Source organism: Ranitomeya imitator, chromosome 6 (assembly GCF_032444005.1).
Source record: "Ranitomeya imitator isolate aRanImi1 chromosome 6, aRanImi1.pri, whole genome shotgun sequence".
NCBI classification, from domain to species: Eukaryota; Metazoa; Chordata; class Amphibia; order Anura; family Dendrobatidae; genus Ranitomeya; species Ranitomeya imitator.
In genome coordinates this window covers 40,030,539-40,050,851 of record NC_091287.1, presented here as the reverse complement: position 1 = coordinate 40,050,851, position 20,313 = coordinate 40,030,539, and the positions used below count along the sequence as shown (strand labels likewise).

The 20,313-nt window shown below is 42.0% G+C and overlaps 1 protein-coding gene across 2 annotated transcripts in view; it reads right to left on the bottom strand.

The window, feature by feature from the left end:
• MALRD1 (MAM and LDL receptor class A domain containing 1) overlaps positions 1–20,313 on the bottom strand; it is a 419,241-nt gene that overhangs the window by 257,868 nt on the left and 141,060 nt on the right. For both annotated transcript variants that reach the window (XM_069729529.1, XM_069729530.1), the window contains 3 exons: positions 18,975–19,080; positions 17,024–17,391; positions 12,287–12,705 (listed from right to left, as the gene is read on the bottom strand). In XM_069729529.1, coding sequence (XP_069585630.1) covers positions 12,287–12,705; positions 17,024–17,391; positions 18,975–19,080 — 893 coding nt within the window. The remainder of the gene's footprint in view (positions 1–12,286; positions 12,706–17,023; positions 17,392–18,974; positions 19,081–20,313) is intronic.

Sequence of the window (20,313 nt, the reverse complement as noted above, 5' to 3'; positions counted from 1 at the left end):
TGAAAATTGCAAAATTTTCTAAATTTTTGCTAAATTTCCATTTTTTTCACAAATAAACGCAAGTCAAATCAAATAAATTTTACGACTCTCATGATATGTCACAAGAAAACATTGTCAGAAACATCAGGATCCGTTGAAGCATTCCAGAGTTATTACCTCATAAAGTGACAGTGGTCAGAAGTGTAAAAATTGGCAGGGTCAGAAAGCATCACCAAACCAGGGATTCAAGCTTCAGGAGGCTAATTTGCATATTCCAGGTGCCTTCTGGGAGAAGCGAAGTCTCCCTAAGCTAGAAGATCGTTGGGTACAGCCGGGACCAGCTGCTTCGAAAGCATCACCAAACCAGGGATTCAAGCTTCAGGAGGCTAATTTGCATATTCCAGGTGCCTTCTGGGAGAAGCGAAGTCTCCCTAAGCTAGAAGATCGTTGGGTACAGCCGGGACCAGCTGCTTCGAAAGCATCACCAAACCAGGGATTCAAGCTTCAGGAGGCTAATTTGCATATTCCAGGTGCCTTCTGGGAGAAGCGAAGTCTCCCTAAGCTAGAAGATCGTTGGGTACAGCCGGGACCAGCTGCTTCGAAAGCATCACCAAACCAGGGATTCAAGCTTCAGGAGGCTAATTTGCATATTCCAGGTGCCTTCTGGGAGAAGCGAAGTCTCCCTAAGCTAGAAGATCGTTGGGTACAGCCGGGACCAGCTGCTTCGAAAGCATCACCAAACCAGGGATTCAAGCTTCAGGAGGCTAATTTGCATATTCCAGGTGCCTTCTGGGAGAAGCGAAGTCTCCCTAAGCTAGAAGATCGTTGGGTACAGCCGGGACCAGCTGCTTCGAAAGCATCACCAAACCAGGGATTCAAGCTTCAGGAGGCTAATTTGCATATTCCAGGTGCCTTCTGGGAGAAGCGAAGTCTCCCTAAGCTAGAAGATCGTTGGGTACAGCCGGGACCAGCTGCTTCGAAAGCATCACCAAACCAGGGATTCAAGCTTCAGGAGGCTAATTTGCATATTCCAGGTGCCTTCTGGGAGAAGCGAAGTCTCCCTAAGCTAGAAGATCGTTGGGTACAGCCGGGACCAGCTGCTTCGAAAGCATCACCAAACCAGGGATTCAAGCTTCAGGAGGCTAATTTGCATATTCCAGGTGCCTTCTGGGAGAAGCGAAGTCTCCCTAAGCTAGAAGATCGTTGGGTACAGCCGGGACCAGCTGCTTCGAAAGCATCACCAAACCAGGGATTCAAGCTTCAGGAGGCTAATTTGCATATTCCAGGTGCCTTCTGGGAGAAGCGAAGTCTCCCTAAGCTAGAAGATCGTTGGGTACAGCCGGGACCAGCTGCTTCGAAAGCATCACCAAACCAGGGATTCAAGCTTCAGGAGGCTAATTTGCATATTCCAGGTGCCTTCTGGGAGAAGCGAAGTCTCCCTAAGCTAGAAGATCGTTGGGTACAGCCGGGACCAGCTGCTTCGAAAGCATCACCAAACCAGGGATTCAAGCTTCAGGAGGCTAATTTGCATATTCCAGGTGCCTTCTGGGAGAAGCGAAGTCTCCCTAAGCTAGAAGATCGTTGGGTACAGCCGGGACCAGCTGCTTCGAAAGCATCACCAAACCAGGGATTCAAGCTTCAGGAGGCTAATTTGCATATTCCAGGTGCCTTCTGGGAGAAGCGAAGTCTCCCTAAGCTAGAAGATCGTTGGGTACAGCCGGGACCAGCTGCTTCGAAAGCATCACCAAACCAGGGATTCAAGCTTCAGGAGGCTAATTTGCATATTCCAGGTGCCTTCTGGGAGAAGCGAAGTCTCCCTAAGCTAGAAGATCGTTGGGTACAGCCGGGACCAGCTGCTTCGAAAGCATCACCAAACCAGGGATTCAAGCTTCAGGAGGCTAATTTGCATATTCCAGGTGCCTTCTGGGAGAAGCGAAGTCTCCCTAAGCTAGAAGATCGTTGGGTACAGCCGGGACCAGCTGCTTCGAAAGCATCACCAAACCAGGGATTCAAGCTTCAGGAGGCTAATTTGCATATTCCAGGTGCCTTCTGGGAGAAGCGAAGTCTCCCTAAGCTAGAAGATCGTTGGGTACAGCCGGGACCAGCTGCTTCGAAAGCATCACCAAACCAGGGATTCAAGCTTCAGGAGGCTAATTTGCATATTCCAGGTGCCTTCTGGGAGAAGCGAAGTCTCCCTAAGCTAGAAGATCGTTGGGTACAGCCGGGACCAGCTGATTGGAAAGCATCACCAAACCGCGCGCCTTACGGCGCGTGAATTTTTGCCTGTAGGACATTATTGCAAGAGAGCTTGGCTGAGTAGATTACACAAGAAGGAAAACACACAGCAAGTCAGCAGGATCTAGGAGCAACATGGCAGATGTGACAACCTACATGGTGAGCTGCAGCATGTGCTACATGTTCACAGATCGACCACAAGAAGAATCCAATTTCACCTGTCAGAAGTGTAGACTAGTGGCCCTTTTAGAAGAAAAGGTGCGGGGTCTGGAAGAAAGAATAGCAACTTTGAAACTCATCAAAGAGAATGAAGACTTTCTAGACAGAACAGAAGCATCTCTACTGGTCACAGAAGGTGCAAAAAGTGTCAGAGAACCTCCAAAAGCAGATGAGTGGAAGCATGTGACCAAAAGAAGCAAGAAGACCATGGAGAAATCACCAACCACACAACTGAAGAACCGATATCAAATCTTTGTAGAGGATGAAGATGGCACACCTAAGAATGAAGCAATACCAGCAAGCAAAAAAGAAAAGGGCACACAGCAACAAGTGACAGCTAAAAGTACAGCCAAGAAGCAACGAAGAGTGGTGGTGGTGGGAGACTCACTACTGAGAGGCACAGAAGCAGCCATCTGCAGACCGGACATAACTGCAAGAGAAGTATGCTGCCTTCCAGGTGCGATGATCGAGGATGTGACCGATAGGATACCAAAGCTCTTCAGCTCCAAGGACGTCCACCCATTTCTTCTGATACATGTTGGCACCAATGACACGGCAAGGAAGGACCTACCGACAATCTGCAAGGACTTTGAAGAGTTGGGGAAGAAAGTAAAGGAACTGGATGCACAGGTAGTTTTTTCTTCTATCCTTCCAGTAGAAGGGCATGGCACCAGGAGATGGAACAGGATCCTTGATGCAAACAACTGGCTAAGACGATGGTGCAGACAACAAGGATTTGGATTCCTGGACCACGGTGTGAATTACTGGTATGATGGACTCCTCGCCAGAGACGGACTACACCTCAACAAACCTGGGAAACACACATTCGCCAGAAGACTCGCTACACTCATCAGGAGGGCGTTAAACTAGAAGAAGAGGGGACGGGAAGAAAAACATTAGACTCGAACAAAGACGACCCAGGAAAACATACTCAGAAGGGAGGTAAGAACATTTCTAAAACAATCCACAGTGAGGAGATTGGAACAAAACAAAATCCTCTAAACTGCATGCTCGCAAACGCCAGAAGTCTGACAAACAAGATGGAAGAACTAGAAGCAGAAATATCTACAGGTAACTTTGACATAGTGGGAATAACCGAGACATGGTTAGATGAAAGCTATGACTGGGCAGTTAACTTACAGGGTTACAGTCTGTTTAGAAAGGATCGTAAAAATCGGAGAGGAGGAGGGGTTTGTCTCTATGTAAAGTCTTGTCTAAAGTCCACTTTAAGGGAGGATATTAGCGAAGGGAATGAGGATGTCGAGTCCATATGGGTTGAAATTCATGGAGGGAAAAATGGTAACAAAATTCTCATTGGGGTCTGTTACAAACCCCCAAATATAACAGAAAGCATGGAAAGTCTACTTCTAAAGCAGATAGATGAAGCTGCAACCCATAATGAGGTCCTGGTTATGGGGGACTTTAACTACCCGGATATTAACTGGGAAACAGAAACCTGTGAAACCCATAAAGGCAACAGGTTTCTGCTAATAACCAAGAAAAATTATCTTTCACAATTGGTGCAGAATCCAACCAGAGGAGCAGCACTTTTAGACCTAATACTATCTAATAGACCTGACAGAATAACAAATCTGCAGGTGGTTGGGCATTTAGGAAATAGCGACCACAATATTGTGCAGTTTCACCTGTCTTTCACTAGGGGGACTTGTCAGGGAGTCACAAAAACATTGAACTTTAGGAAGGCAAAGTTTGAACAGCTTAGAGATGCCCTTAATCTGGTAGACTGGGACAATATCCTCAGAAATGAGAATACAGATAATAAATGGGAAATGTTTAAGAACATCCTAAATAGGCAGTGTAAGCGGTTTATACCTTGTGGGAATAAAAGGACTAGAAATAGGAAAAACCCAATGTGGCTAAACAAAGAAGTAAGACAGGCAATTAACAGTAAAAAGAAAGCATTTGCACTACTAAAGCAGGATGGCACCATTGAAGCTCTAAAAAACTATAGGGAGAAAAATACTTTATCTAAAAAACTAATTAAAGCTGCCAAAAAGGAAACAGAGAAGCACATTGCTAAGGAGAGTAAAACTAATCCCAAACTGTTCTTCAACTATATCAATAGTAAAAGAATAAAAACTGAAAATGTAGGCCCCTTAAAAAATAGTGAGGAAAGAATGGTTGTAGATGACGAGGAAAAAGCTAACATATTAAACACCTTCTTCTCCACGGTATTCACGGTGGAAAATGAAATGCTAGGTGAAATCCCAAGAAACAATGAAAACCCTATATTAAGGGTCACCAATCTAACCCAAGAAGAGGTGCGAAACCGGCTAAATAAGATTAAAATAGATAAATCTCCGGGTCCAGATGGCATACACCCACGAGTACTAAGAGAACTAAGTAATGTAATAGATAAACCATTATTTCTTATTTTTAGGGACTCTATAGCGACAGGGTCTGTTCCGCAGGACTGGCGCATAGCAAATGTGGTGCCAATATTCAAAAAGGGCTCTAAAAGTGAACCTGGAAATTATAGGCCAGTAAGTCTAACCTCTATTGTTGGTAAAATATTTGAAGGGTTTCTGAGGGATGTTATTCTGGATTATCTCAATGAGAATAACTGTTTAACTCCATATCAGCATGGGTTTATGAGAAATCGCTCCTGTCAAACCAATCTAATCAGTTTTTATGAAGAGGTAAGCTATAGACTGGACCACGGTGAGTCATTGGACGTGGTATATCTCGATTTTTCCAAAGCGTTTGATACCGTGCCGCACAAGAGGTTGGTACACAAAATGAGAATGCTTGGTCTGGGGGAAAATGTGTGTAAATGGGTTAGTAACTGGCTTAGTGATAGAAAGCAGAGGGTGGTTATAAATGGTATAGTCTCTAACTGGGTCGCTGTGACCAGTGGGGTACCGCAGGGGTCAGTATTGGGACCTGTTCTCTTCAACATATTCATTAATGATCTGGTAGAAGGTTTACACAGTAAAATATCGATATTTGCAGATGATACAAAACTATGTAAAGCAGTTAATACAAGAGAAGATAGTATTCTGCTACAGATGGATCTGGATAAGTTGGAAACTTGGGCTGAAAGGTGGCAGATGAGGTTTAACAATGATAAATGTAAGGTTATACACATGGGAAGAGGGAATCAATATCACCATTACACACTGAACGGGAAACCACTGGGTAAATCTGACAGGGAGAAGGACTTGGGGATCCTAGTTAATGATAAACTTACCTGGAGCAGCCAGTGCCAGGCAGCAGCTGCCAAGGCAAACAGGATCATGGGATGCATTAAAAGAGGTCTGGATACACATGATGAGAGCATTATACTGCCTCTGTACAAATCCCTAGTTAGACCGCACATGGAGTACTGTGTCCAGTTTTGGGCACCGGTGCTCAGGAAGGATATAATGGAACTAGAGAGAGTACAAAGGAGGGCAACAAAATTAATAAAGGGGATGGGAGAACTTCAATACCCAGATAGATTAGCGAAATTAGGATTATTTAGTCTAGAAAAAAGACGACTGAGGGGCGATCTAATAACCATGTATAAGTATATAAGGGGACAATACAAATATCTCGCTGAGGATCTGTTTATACCAAGGAAGGTGACGGGCACAAGGGGGCATTCTTTGCGTCTGGAGGAGAGAAGGTTTTTCCACCAACATAGAAGAGGATTCTTTACTGTTAGGGCAGTGAGAATCTGGAATTGCTTGCCTGAGGAGGTGGTGATGGCGAACTCAGTCGAGGGGTTCAAGAGAGGCCTGGATGTCTTCCTGGAGCAGAACAATATTGTATCATACAATTATTAGGTTCTGTAGAAGGACGTAGATCTGGGTATTTATTATGATGGAATATAGGCTGAACTGGATGGACAAATGTCTTTTTTCGGCCTTACTAACTATGTTACTATGTAAAGGTGAAAACAGGCTGAGTCTTGAAGGGGTTAAGGTTTACTGAAACTATGCCGGTGGTGGTTTGATCTAAATCCTTGTGGCTTTTATTTTCTATGTGTTTATGGCCCTTCGTCTGATGACTCCATGATATCTCATCAGTTTCATCGAACCTTGAAAAGTGGCCACTTGAAGGTGTGGGTGAAACTAGAGTTACTACATAGTGTTATTCACTATATAAGACCAGAGAAACATGACTAAGACAGATGCCAAAACTGGGGTACCTGTACATGTACAGTGTGCTGATACCTGCATAATTGGGGACGCCCATGCAGTGTAGGTAATCTCCCAGGGGTTCTCTGTCTTGGTGTTGCTTCTCTGACATTCCAGACGGATGATGTTTAAAAGCCTCTTGGTGATGATCTAAGTATACTGTATGTTGTTAATCTTCATATATATACATAATCACTATATTTATTTAATCCTTATATGTACTTATTAACCTGTGAATGTTAACACATACAAAAGTGTACGCACTCATACTATTCAATCATACTATTCCTTGAATTTTGTAGTTTGCAATAAAATTGCCTTGTATTGCAAGTATTAGCCTGTTATAAAGCCGAATATGAATCTTAGTGTTAAAAACATGTCAAATAAAATTGCCAAATTCTCCTGTTAATAATTGTGCAAAGAGGGAACCATCATACCATTAAAAAATACAAGTGAATTTTCCTGGGCCCATCCAGTATATGGGTTCCAAGGCGTAATGGGATGCTTATGACTATACAGCAAGGCTCGCCTTCCTGCCAATGTATAAAACCAAACAGTATTGAGCACAAAATGCATATTGTGAAGTGGATTTCAATGGGCCCATCCAGTATGTGGGTTCCATGGCTTATTGGGGTGCATATGACTATGCAGCAGGGCTGGCCTTGCTGCCAATGTGTAAAACAAAGGAGTACAGGAGTACAAAATGCTTATTGTGAAATGGATTTTCATGGGCCCATCCAGTATGTGGGTTCCATGTCTTATTGGGGTGCATATGACTATGCAGCTGGGCTGGCCTTCCTGCCAATGTATAAAACAAAGGAGTATGGAGCATAAAGTGCATATTGTGAAGTGGATAGCACGGTACCAAGATATATTTCTTTCCTGTATTGTGAAGTGGATTTTCATCGGCCCATCCAGTATGTGGGTTCCAAGGCCTAATGGGGTGCATATGACTGACTATGCAGCAGGGCAGGCCTTGCTGCCAATGTGTAAAACAAAGGAGTACGGGAGTACAAAATATATATTGTGAAGTGGATTTTAATGGGCCCATCCATTATGTGGGTTCCAAGGCTTAATTGGGTGCATATGACTATGCAGCAGGGCTCGCCTTCCTGCCAATGTATAAAACAAAGGAGTATGGAGCATAAAGTGCATATTGTGAAGTGGATTTTCATCGACCCATCCAGTATGTGGGTTCCAAGGCCTAATGGGGTGCATATATACCAAACAACAATGCTCAAAAAGAGCAACACACGCTTTTGGGTCCATATAATATATATGTTGTGCAATGATAGTACATAACACTATTATCGTGTCAAGTCTATATAGTACACTTTATTATATATATATATAAGAAATAAAACAGGAATACAAAAAGAGGTATCAATGGTCAGGTACAGCTAAAAGATAATTGACACCATGATGACAATGTATGGTGCCATAAAAGTCAGAGAGAAAAAAGAAAAAGCACATGTCTCAATAAACGCAGCCACACTTAATATCCAGAGCAATAGACCAAATAAGTAACCTCCAATTGGAGACCTGTCTTTACATGGTTAAATTAGTATAATCAGCTAAGTTAGTAAGAACTGACATCCAGCCAATATCCTGAAGTAATAGGCTGTAATGTCAGATAATAGCCTGCTGCAATGTAATGATGGCAATAGTTATAACCTGACAGTTATGGCGGACTAAAGCTCTAGAACCAGGTAATAGGTTATAATAACATACCTTGGGACATGGTGCTCCTTAAGTGCAGCTGTGTGTATGAGACGCGCTAGCCTCGACGCGCGTTTCACCACCTACGGCTTCGTCAGGTGTTGCTCTTTTTTAGCATTGTTGTTTGGTATATATGATTGGCCTTAGGGGTTAATTTTCCGTTTTGGCCACGAAAATCTCTTTGTAGGTTCTAATGGGGTGCATATGACTGACTATGCAGCAGGGCAGGCCTTGCTGCCAATGTGTAAAACAAAGGAGTACGGGAGTACAAAATATATATTGTGAAGTGGAGTTTGCTGGGCCCATCCACTATGTGGGTTCCAAGGCCTGATCGGGTGCATATGACTATGCAGCAGGGCTGGCCTTGCCGCCAATGTGTAAAACAAAGGAATACGGAGTACAAAATGCATATTGTGAAATGGATTTTCATGGGCCCATCCAGTATGTGGGTTCCAAGGCGTAAGGGGTGCATATGAATTGGTAGCAGGGCAGGCCTTGCATTCAATGCAACATTTTTTCAGGAGGCCCTCCTGGATATCTTATGATAGCGGCATTGTGGTGCATCATAATTCTTGGTAGCCCATCCACTCACAGCATAGGCTACAACAGCTTAGGAGACCCACTCTTTCATAATGGCCCTTTAAGAAGATTAATGCCGCCTGATGCACCAGTAAAAATAGGCTCTGTGACTTTAAGAGTCCCTCCTTCGTACATGAAACAAGATGGGTCTGCTTATGTGTCACACACCACATGGCCAGCTAGGGGTGTTAAATGTTACAATGACATTTCCCAGTGAACGCATTTGTAGTGGTTGAAAGCAATGTTAAAGTTGAAAAACGTTTCAAAAACGCAGTGTCTGATCTAAGCCTAAGTGGGAGAGGAAATTTTCAGTCTGGGGTTAAATATTTGGCCTTACCAGGCAAGTCATTAACCTGCAAAGGATGTACCTTGACATATTTCCAAGCAAAACCCGTTTTGGTTTCGCTTTCATGTGTTTTTTGTGGCACCGGGAAAAATGGCATGAATCTCGGAAAAAAAATGATTAAAGCTGTGAACTAGGAGTCAGGAAGGGCGATCCCCATGATGTCCCTGTGTCATTTCAGCAGTGTTTCCATCATTTTCAGACGTTTTTAGACCTTATAAGGACCCCCCGGGGGGATCGCGGTAAAAATACTCAGGTCTCCCATAGACTTACATTGGGCTCGTTGTTCTGGCCGAGTACCCGAGTATTCCAATTTGCTTGACCCGAGCATTTTAGTGCTCGCCCATCACTAATAAAAATATATATTTGCACCAGGCATTGCATTAAAAGAACTAAGAACTAAAACTGAGCTGAGACATCATAGCTCAAAGTGCCACAATGCACAAATGTACATACTAGGGTAATTCTAAACACCAAAAAAAGCTCCTGAGTCCTAACACTAGTCCGTGTGGATTCTGGCTCCATTCATTTCCCCGAGCCTTACTTTGTAGATTAAATTCTACTGTAAAATCCTTTTGTAGCTAGGATTATATTTCATCTTTACTATGATTCTTGTTATTCCAAATGAAGATCAGTTCAAAGAAAGTTCAGTTTAGTTCATAACTATTCCGCTTGAGTCCAGATTTCCACATACTTAGTGATCCTTGTGTTTCATGGTCGTACTTACTGAATCACATGAGGAAATATATTCTTGTGGGTGGCTGGGCTTGATCTCAAGTAATATGCCTCTGTAATTATTAGAATACATGGCTTTATAATAAAAATCAATTAAAACCACTTCGTACAGTTCTACTTGCAAGGAAATCTAACACAAAGGAGGAAGAAGTAAGCAGAATTGACTTTAGCTTTTATAATGCCATGAGGGGGAATGAGCGGTGTACATACTGGGTGCCCAGGTCATCATTGTAAGTGTCGCCCTCTTTAGTGAGGACAAGTATTGTGCCCTGAGTGACTACACATTTCAAGGCCACCACTAGATGTAAGGTAATTGCTCCTAGGAAAAATATATAGAAGACGGCTGTCCTCCAGATGGAAGAAGCTACTCAGGATGTTGATAGTTGATCCTTCAACTACGAATTCATTATGAGCAAAACCAGCAACACCCAACTATAGAGTTGTTTCATTGCTGTTCATAGTAGCCACTTACAGGTAATAGTTGCCAACTCTCTCAAAATGTCCTGGTGAGTTCTGTAAAAAGCAGGAACATCTCAAGCTTCTAGAGGAGTTGGAAAATCTCATGGGCTTCGCAAATGTCTCTAGAAAAGTTACTCTTTTCCAGAAGTTTTTTTTGCCATAAAGCCAAGCCCCATCATCCAGAGACACAATTCGTGGTTGGGAAGGAGACATTGATGGGACATGAATTGTTGGAAAAGGGACGTAGTTATTAAAATATACATTCCCCAATCTTCTTGGGGGAAAATGAATGTGACTCTGTCAGGTAATTTTATATAAAAATCTCTTTAAGTACTGCCAGGACTCAGAGAAAATGTGAGTCTTATGTTCCCCGACCACAATGTGATTGACAGCTTTACCTATATTAGTTGTTATAATCACAAAACCTAAATCTATGACCAAATACATTTTTTTATCTCCAAAATTTTCTTTTCCAGGTCCAATTTTATCTGTAGACATCTATCTTCCCCCTCTTCTTACTTCCCAGCTGTTGCCCCTTGCGATTTATTCACTTTTGATATTCCTGCCTGCAGCTTCTGCCTTCTGCTAATCACATAAAGCAAGAAATTCCAAGTTTTGCAGTAACACAGTCCGATTGTTTAAGTAAAAAAATGAAAACTCTATGGGACTCTGATGACCAGTAACACTCGTGACTAGGGTTGAGCGACCTTGACTTTTTTAGGGTCGAGCCGGGTTTCGCAAAACCCGACTATCTCAAAAGTCGAGTCGAGTGAAATCGGCCGATTATGGCGAAAAGTCGAGGATCGACCGAAACACGAAACCCAATGCAAAGCCAATGGGAATTTTTTTTTTCTTTTTTTTCTCTCTCTCTCTCTCCTCCGTCCGTCCCTGAACTGAAAAGCTGGTGTTACACAGTGCAAATCGCTACAGCGCACAAGTGACAACATGGCGATAGGCGTCCACGCCCCTAAGACCTATGTCATCACTCTACCCACGCCCCTTCATTGGCTGAAAAAAATGGCGCCAAGCGCGTCATACGAAACGCGACTTTGGCGCGAAAGTCGCGTACCGCATGGCCGACCCCACACAGGGATCGGGTCGGGTTTCATGAAACCCGACTTTGCCAAAAGTCGGCGACTTTTGAAAATGAACGATCCGTTTCGCTCAACCCTACTCGTGACCTAAAAGATCTAATTACTAATGTAAAGGTAATCTAAACTCAAAACGGGCTTGCACAGCAGGACTTAGCCCTAGCCACCGTGCTTGCTTAACAGTTTCTAAGGAGCTCTCTGGTTTTCACTCTTTAGCCTGTATATAGTGATCTAGAAAGGGCTCCCAGGTTTTATCTGTGGAGTAGTTGCTGACTGGTGGAGAGAGCTGTAAGAGAGCTGTGAAACCAGCCAGAGTCAGAACCAAGTCTGCAGAATCTAAAATCAAGGTCAGAAACAGTTGAGTTACCAGGCAAATGGAAGGTCAAGCAGGTCAAGATCAAAGAGTTAGCCAAAGATCAAAAAGTATAGCCAGGTCACTACACAGAAGTAACATCCAATGTAGCAGAAAAGGTAGTACAAAACACAATAATTGCCATAGGGCATACACATTAAGATATTTAATATGGTCCTGTGGTAGCTGGTTGGTTCTTTATTGGTTGGTCAGTCAGACCTTTTCATAGTCCAGATTGTTGGGAGGTCGGAGAGGCGAGGTGGTACATTACACAAAATATGTTGGAATCAATGGTCTCCAAAAAGTCATACAGCTATGGAGATACTTTGCTGTAACCCAAAAATATTGGCCGATGCAATAATTTTTTTGTGCAAAGTACCCAAAAATATTAAAAGTGAATTAAATATTATTAATAAATTATCCGATTTCTTACCTGAAATGGTAGAGAGCTGTTTATGAAGAGTATTTTTTTGAACCATCGGTTTCCTTTATTCCCAAACGATTGCCACAGTAATTGGCCTCTGGTGTTCCTCATGGTCCTTTTATAGACTGCCACGGAGTAAATTTGCCTTCCAAACATGTGGTAATGGAAGCGGAAAATGCAAGTTTTATTCTCATTATTAACTGTAGCTTCTATTTCAGGACTTAGTAAAATGGCTTGATTTTTGTACTGAGGTTCTGAGGTCTCGATGAAGAGGTAATGTCCTTTGGCTGTTCCCAGGGTATGGTCTTTCATGGGTCCTGTGTCAAGAGTTGGCGTCTGACCTTGGTGTCTCGTCCAATCAAAGTCATCAACGGAGTCTTGAATCCAGTTACATAATCCATCTTCAAAGTCACATTGTAACTCAGAAGCTGCAATGAATCGTAGGAATAGTCATATAATTTACTAACCTCTGCATATAAATTATCATGTGTCTATACAATAGTAAGGATGTTGCAAAACTAACCATCCATTATCTGATTTGGAAATCCCTAGCACTACGGCTGCAGTAAAAAGAAGATACAACAAATTAAAGGCAATTGCACGCTTATTACATAGTGGTGATACATGCATACAAACACATACTTACAGCAGACAGGCACAGAGGTGTACCCACGGGGCACACTACTTTCATATAGGCATGCTCATTTATCCACACGCATTGAAGGAGCACAGGGGAACTGACGCATCGCAGGTGCACAGGGGCACTGAAGTATTGGAGGAGCACAGGGGCACTGAAGTATTGGAGGAGCACAGGGGCACTGAAGTATTGGAGGAGCACAGGGGCACTGAAGCATTGGAGGAGCACAGGGAAGTTGAAACATTTTTAGAAGCACAGGGGAGCTGAAGTATTGGAGGAGCACAGGGGCACTGAAGCATCGAAATAGCACAGGGGCACTGAAGCATCTGAGGAGCACAGAGGCACTGAAGTGTCATAGGAGCACAGGGGCACTGAAGCATCTGAGGAGCACAGAGGCACTGAAGTGTCATAGGAGCACAGGGGCACTGAAGCATCTGATGAACACAGGACCACTGAAGCATCTGATGAACACAGGGGTACTGAAGCATCGGAGGAGTACAGGGGCACTGAAGCATCGGAGGAGTACAGGGGCACTGGAGCATCTGATGAACACAGGGGCTACTAAAGCATCTCATGAACACAGGGGTACTGAAGCATCGGAGGAGTACAGGGGCACTGAAGCATCGGAGGAGCACAGGGGCACTGAAGCATCTGATGAACACAGGGGTACTGAAGCATCGGAGGAGTACAGGGGCACTGAAGCATCGGAGGAGTACAGGGGCACTGGAGCATCTGATGAACACAGGACCACTGAAGCATCTGATGAACACAGGGGCACTGAAGCATTTGATGAACACAGAGGCACTGAACGATCGGAGGAGTACAGGGGCACTGGAGCATCTGATGAACACAGGGGCACTGAAGCATCAGAGGAGCACAGGGGCATTGGAGCATCGAAGGAGCACAGGGGCACTGAAGTGTCGTAGAAGCATTGGGGCACTGAAGCATTGGAGGAGCACAGGGGAACTGAAGCATTGGAGGAGCACAGGGGCATTGAAGCATTGAAGGAGCACAGGGGAGCTAACGCATCACAGGTACACAGGGGCGCTGAAGCATCTGAGGAGCACAGGGGAGTTGAAGCATTTTTAGGTGCACAGGGGAGTTGAAGCATTGGAGGAGCACAGAGACACTGAAGGATCTAAGGAGCACAGGGCACTGAAGCATCAGAGGAGCATAGAGGCACTGAAGTATGGTAGGAGCATAGGGGCACTGAACCTTCAGAAGATCACAAGCGCACTGAAGCATCAGAGAAGCACTGGGTAGCTGAAGCATTTGAGGAGCACAGGGGCACTGAAGCATCAGAGAAGCACTGGGTAGCTGAAGCATCGGAGGAGCACAGGGGCACTGAAGCATCGGAGGAGCACAGGGGCACTGAAGCATCGGAGGAGCACAGGGGCACTGAAGCATCGGAGGAGCACAGGGGCACTGAAGCATCGGAGGAGAACAGGGGCACTGAAGCATCGGAGGAGCACAGGGGCACTGAAGCATTTGAGGAGCGCAAAGGCACTGAAGCTGTCTAGATCCAGCGAACTGGACAGCTTTACAGCGGTGCCTGTAAGCTCTCTACTAAACAGCTTGCATACACATGCTCTTGGCTTGGGAAACTTGTCACCTTTTTTGCAATAATCAAACTATAAAATTTTTTTAAAATAAAACCTTCCTTGAAAACAGAATAGATTTATAAAAACAAGTTAAATGCAAAGTTTCTTGTAGTTACAAGCACTTAGCAATTTTATCTATTTAAGAAATTGTGAATAACCCTTTTGAGGTTTTATGATAATTTACATGTTAGAAACATGATTGTCAAGACCTGTATAAAGACTTCAAAAGCAGATTTTTAGATTTTTTATTTCAAATGCACAGGGAAAACTTAGCATCATCATATTTATCAAAGGACACAGAAAATAATCCCAACTCTGTAATAGGGGAAAATGATGTAGAGATTTTTCAGAAAGCCCATTCCTAATATAAAATAAATAATGCTTCATATATTACAGCACAAAAATTGTATAATTAAAGTAAATTACATTAAAATATTCCCTTTTTGGAGCCACTTACAGTAGAAGCTGTCAAACCCGCATAAAAAAAATCTTCAGTAAAAACTGCAAGGAAATAGCTTGTAGCTTCACACAAATAAGAACAGACAAGCTGTCTTGGCATCAATTAACCCATGCGCTGCCAAAGGTTAATGACATGTGCTACCATTATTACAAAGCGTTAGAATGTAATGTAAACGCATATACACCGTAAAATTACTTTAATTCAGCTTTAATGAGACCTGATGGGTGCCAAAATATTAAATATATACTGAATTCCTGAGCCGCTATTGAAAAACGCTTATTTTTAAGTACAGTAATCAATGAGTCCAAAATCAAAGACTGAAAAATGAATGTTACTAAAAGGGATACTCTCCCATCTCCTAGATCTTGTCCCAATATGTATAATAATAATAATAATATTAGCAAATACCTCCAATTAGACATATTGTATAGTTTTTCTTATTCACTATGTCTCTTTCCTTATGTGCAAGCATTGCAGGACCTTAGGTATCCATGGTTACGACCACTGATATAGTGACAGTTAACTAGCTGTTAGTGGTCGTAACCATGGATACAAAAGGTCCTGCAATGCCTGCACATGAGGAAAGAGACAGTGAATCAGAAAAACTATGCTACATTTCTAATATTTCCCTATAGAAAGCCCTGACGTATGCTTCTGTATAGGTATACAGTGACATAGGGTCCCATTGCACACGGACATACACTGCCTGGTATAATTTTTTAACAATTACTGATTAATGTCCTATATCACAAATGGCACTTCTGAATAACAACTCCAACGCAGAAAGGGGCGGTAAAATAAACCATCACTTAAATGAAGCGAACCATCACTATTAAAATTAATGATTTATTATAGAAAAGGTTTGAAAAAAACATTTTTTTTTTTTTAAAAAAGCCACATATCCATCATTACACCAAACTATACCCCAAGGAGGGCAACACTGGCACATCAATTAATGACAATCAATTATATTGAGGTAAGAGTCTATGCTTTCAGATAATCCCTTATAAGATACAGACTAAGCAACTACATGTTGAATATAATATCAATCCATTTACCAAGTGCTAAAAAGCATCTTCTTTATTAGTTAGTAAATAATCCATGTATTCACATGTATGCAAATACTGCATCCTAATATTAATAATACAAAAACCTAACCCCCAAACAAGGGGGAAAAAAATAAGTTGAACTTATTCAAGGGAAATCATATTGAAAGTGCATGGGTAACATTACCTCCATAATTGCTGAAATAATGGTGTCCCCGGAAGAAGCAAAAGGGCGCAACGCGCATCGGGGCGCGGAGGGTCACTGGCGGACACAAGACACCTTTATTTCAGCAATTACAGAGGTAATGTTACCCATGCACTTTCAATATGATTTTCCTTGAATAAGTTCAACATTTTTTTCCCCTTGTTTGGGGGCTTAGGTTTTTGTATTATTAATATTAAGATCCAGCGTTTGCATACATGTGAATACATGGATTATTTACTAACTAATAAAGACGATGCTTTTTTAGCACTTGGTAAATGGATTGATATTATATTCTACATGTAGTTGCTCAGTCTGTATCTTATACGGGATTATCTGAAAGCATAGACTCTTACCTCAATATAATTGATTGTCATTAATTGATGTGCCAGTGTTGCCCTCCTTGAGGTATAGTTTGGTGTAATGTTGGATATGTGGCTTTTTTTTTTTTTTAAAAAAGTTGTTTTTTTAAAACCTTTTCAGTAAATAATAATTAATATTAATAGTGATGGTTCGCTTCATTTAAGTGACAATTTATTTTACCGCCCCTTTCTGCGTTGGAGCTGGTATAATTTTTAACCTTTTGATACGGAATGGGCAGTGTGTACCCTAATACCCCTCCTATGGTAGAAGATAACTAGAAATGAAACTCTTTGATAAACTCCTCTCTGGTCTGCCCAGCTCTGATTTGACACTTGTTTTATTACACTACAACTTCTATTATATTATTATATTATATTTTGCACTTTAATCTAATCCATCAATTAAACAAACAGGAGGCAAAATAAGATGGCACTTACTGCAATTAATCTCATCTGAACCATCTCCACAGTCATCAGTTAGATCACACACCAGTAAGGTACTGATACAAGCCTTTGTATCTTTACACCAGAAAAGGTCGGGTCCGCGGCAGCTCGGGACAGCGGAGGGAAGAGAACAGTTCTCAAACACAATATCATCAAGGGCCGCTACACCTTCATAGTAGCCCATGTTGAATTTATTCACCGACAGCTGGAATGGATGGCGCAAGCGGTCGAGCTGAATGAATCCCTTTAACCACTGATTCCCTTGGTTGAAGTAGGTACTCCACAGCACAGTGGGTGCCCTCTCATTTTTAATATGTAGGAGTATCACTGCCGTTCCCACTGCTGATCCGTAGTTATAATACCTGAAAAATTAAGTACATTCAATGGTAAGATCAGCGGATCTCATCCAGCGGCACAGTTAGACTCTTATTTAGGTCCTGTCTAAAACTATTTTTCATGGCATTTCATGTATTTTTTTACTCTGCTGATTGTAGAGGATTAAAACTATAGGGCCAATACAGCAAAGTGTTTTTTGAGGTTTTTGGCTTAAAACATTTTGAAAAGTTGCAAAATTTAGTGCAAAATGAAGATGTGCAAAAATTTGGTGACTTTTTTGGCGCTTTCACGCCAGTCTTGGACAGCTCCCGCAACATGGGTGGAGCTGGGGCGGGACAGACCATGGCAACGCTCGACCGTCTAATTTATTACTAGACGTGGCAGATCCTACTTTGAATGATTATCCCTTTAATAAATTTAGTCACACCACAGAAAACACATTAATAACATTTCCCTCCTGTCTGCTTTACATCAGCACCATTTGTAAAATGTTATTTTATTTTTTCAACCTTTAAGAAGGCTTTAAAATGGAGCAGTAGTTTTCCATTTTTTTCAAGAAAATTTACAAAAATTATTTTTTTTTAAGCACCTATTAAGGTTTGAGGTGACTTTAGGGTTCCTATATATTGCAAAACCTCCAAAAGTGATACCATTTTAAAAACAGCATGCCCTCACATATTGAAAAATTCTGTCAGGTAGTTTATTAACCCTTCAGGTGATTTTCAGGAATTACTGCAAGGTGGCATAACAGGAATGAAACCTAAATGTTGCTAACTTCTGAACAGGCCACTGTAGTCGGCAGACTCTAAGGACGCTATTTGGCATGGCAAACATCGGGACCACATAATCATGATCTGAGGGCGCCGAAAGGGTTAAAGAGTAAGCCCCCACACTATGTTAACTATTTATATAATGTAGTCACTATTGACAGCAGCATCTAAAGGGTTAAACAGATATGGACGGTGCCAACACTGATCGTGGCTCATACAGACTCTCACCTACCATCGAAACCTTCAAAAAGAACCTGAAGACCCACCTCTTCCGACAAGCCTACAACCTGCAGTAACCACCGATCGACCAAACCACTGCATGACCAGCTCTATCCTCACCTACTGTATCCTCACCCATCCCTTGTAGATTGTGAGCCCTCGCGGGCAGGGTCCTCTCTCCTCCTGTACCAGTTGTGACTTGTATTGTTCAAGATTATTGTACTTGTTTTTATTATGTATACCCCTCCTCACATGTAAAGCGCCATAGAATAAATGGCGCTATAATAATACATAATAATAATACAGCAAGTTGTCAGCTATCGCATACAGCTGCTGGATTGTCACCTGTGTGGGGATGCTATTCCTTTATATCTCAGGTCAGTAAAAAGACGTATTGATGGTCATTAAGGGGTTAATGCAAAAGCCTCCAAATTATCATTTTTTTACAAATGATGGAGCCTGATATGCTTCTAAAACATAAAAAAAGTGTTTATAAAATTATTAATGCCATTAAATAATCATGTATCTTGGCTTTTTAAGCCGATACACACAGCATGTGATAGAGAAATAAGAGAACTTCTTATTAATGCATAAAAGATAAGAGATTAAAGTCTTCTCACCAGAAGGTCATAGAGCAGCCATGTCCGGCCTGACTGAACCACGGACTCCGAAGTTCTGCGATCTGTGTGAAATTACTATCCTTCTTCTGAATAAACATGAAATGACCTAATAAATAAGGACATAAATAAGTAAGTGCACACATAAAGCCTGTTATCCCCGTGCACTTTTAATATCTTTGAACGCTGCCGGTGATTGATCAGATTCTACAACATCATTAATGTTTTATCTTGTTTATCATCGAATGCACTTTGTACAAAACCCCGGGAAGTCAGGACTGGTTTCCGATTTCGAGTTCAAACAGATTTTACTGGAAAGTCGACGCAGAAAAAAATAAATTCTTGTTAAGAATCTTGATTAATTTTAAACATAAATGTTCTATCTTAAAGAGTTTCATCCAAAGATACAGAGGAGGAGTAGACCAGAACAGGCCAAAAAAGGTTACTCTCATTTCAGTCATTACTAGCCGAGACAGAAGTAATCCATCCAGTCACCAACCACAAGAGGTGAGGTGACGGAAACAGGTGAGCACAGTTCAACAACGCTGTTTCCGTAAGTCCTATACAAATGAGTGGTGGTTTGAAAGCAACAGTGAACACTTTGCGAACTGCTAATTGTGAAGAGACCCACCCAACAAATAGTGAGCTACATGAAACTAATTAACACAGAACGGTTTTAACATTACCCCTTTGCCAACAGATCTAATTGTGGAACAATGAGAGTTGGTATTTAACTGCAAAAGGTTGAACATTTGAAAAGACAACTTTAGGCTTAAATAAAGCCTTCAGGGCTGTCCTGAAATAGTTTCAGATAGGTCAAACCTAACAAGTGTGGTTACATGTCTATTCCAATGCAATATATTAAAAAAATTAAAAAAAACTTCCCGTATGGGACAAAACTTGATGAAAAAAAAATTTGATAAAATAACAGAATAAAAAAAAAAGTTGAAACCAGAAGTTTACATACACTATATAAAAAGACCAGGGATGAGCGAATATACTCGTTACTCGAGATTTCCTGAGCATGCTCGGGTGCCCTCCGAGTATTTTTTAGTGCTCAGAGATTTATTTTTTATTGCCGCAGCTGAATGATTTACATCTGTTAGCCAGCTTGATTACATGTGGGGATCCCTAGCAACCAGGCAACCCCCACATGTACTTATGCTGGCTAAGAGATGTACTGTAAATCATTCAGCTGCGGCAATAAAAAAATAAATCTCCGAGCACTAAAAAATACTCGGAGGACACCCAAGCGTGCTCAGGAAATATCGAATAACGAGTATATTCGCTCATCACTAAAAAAGACACATCTGCATGCTGTTCTCAATATCTGACATGAAAT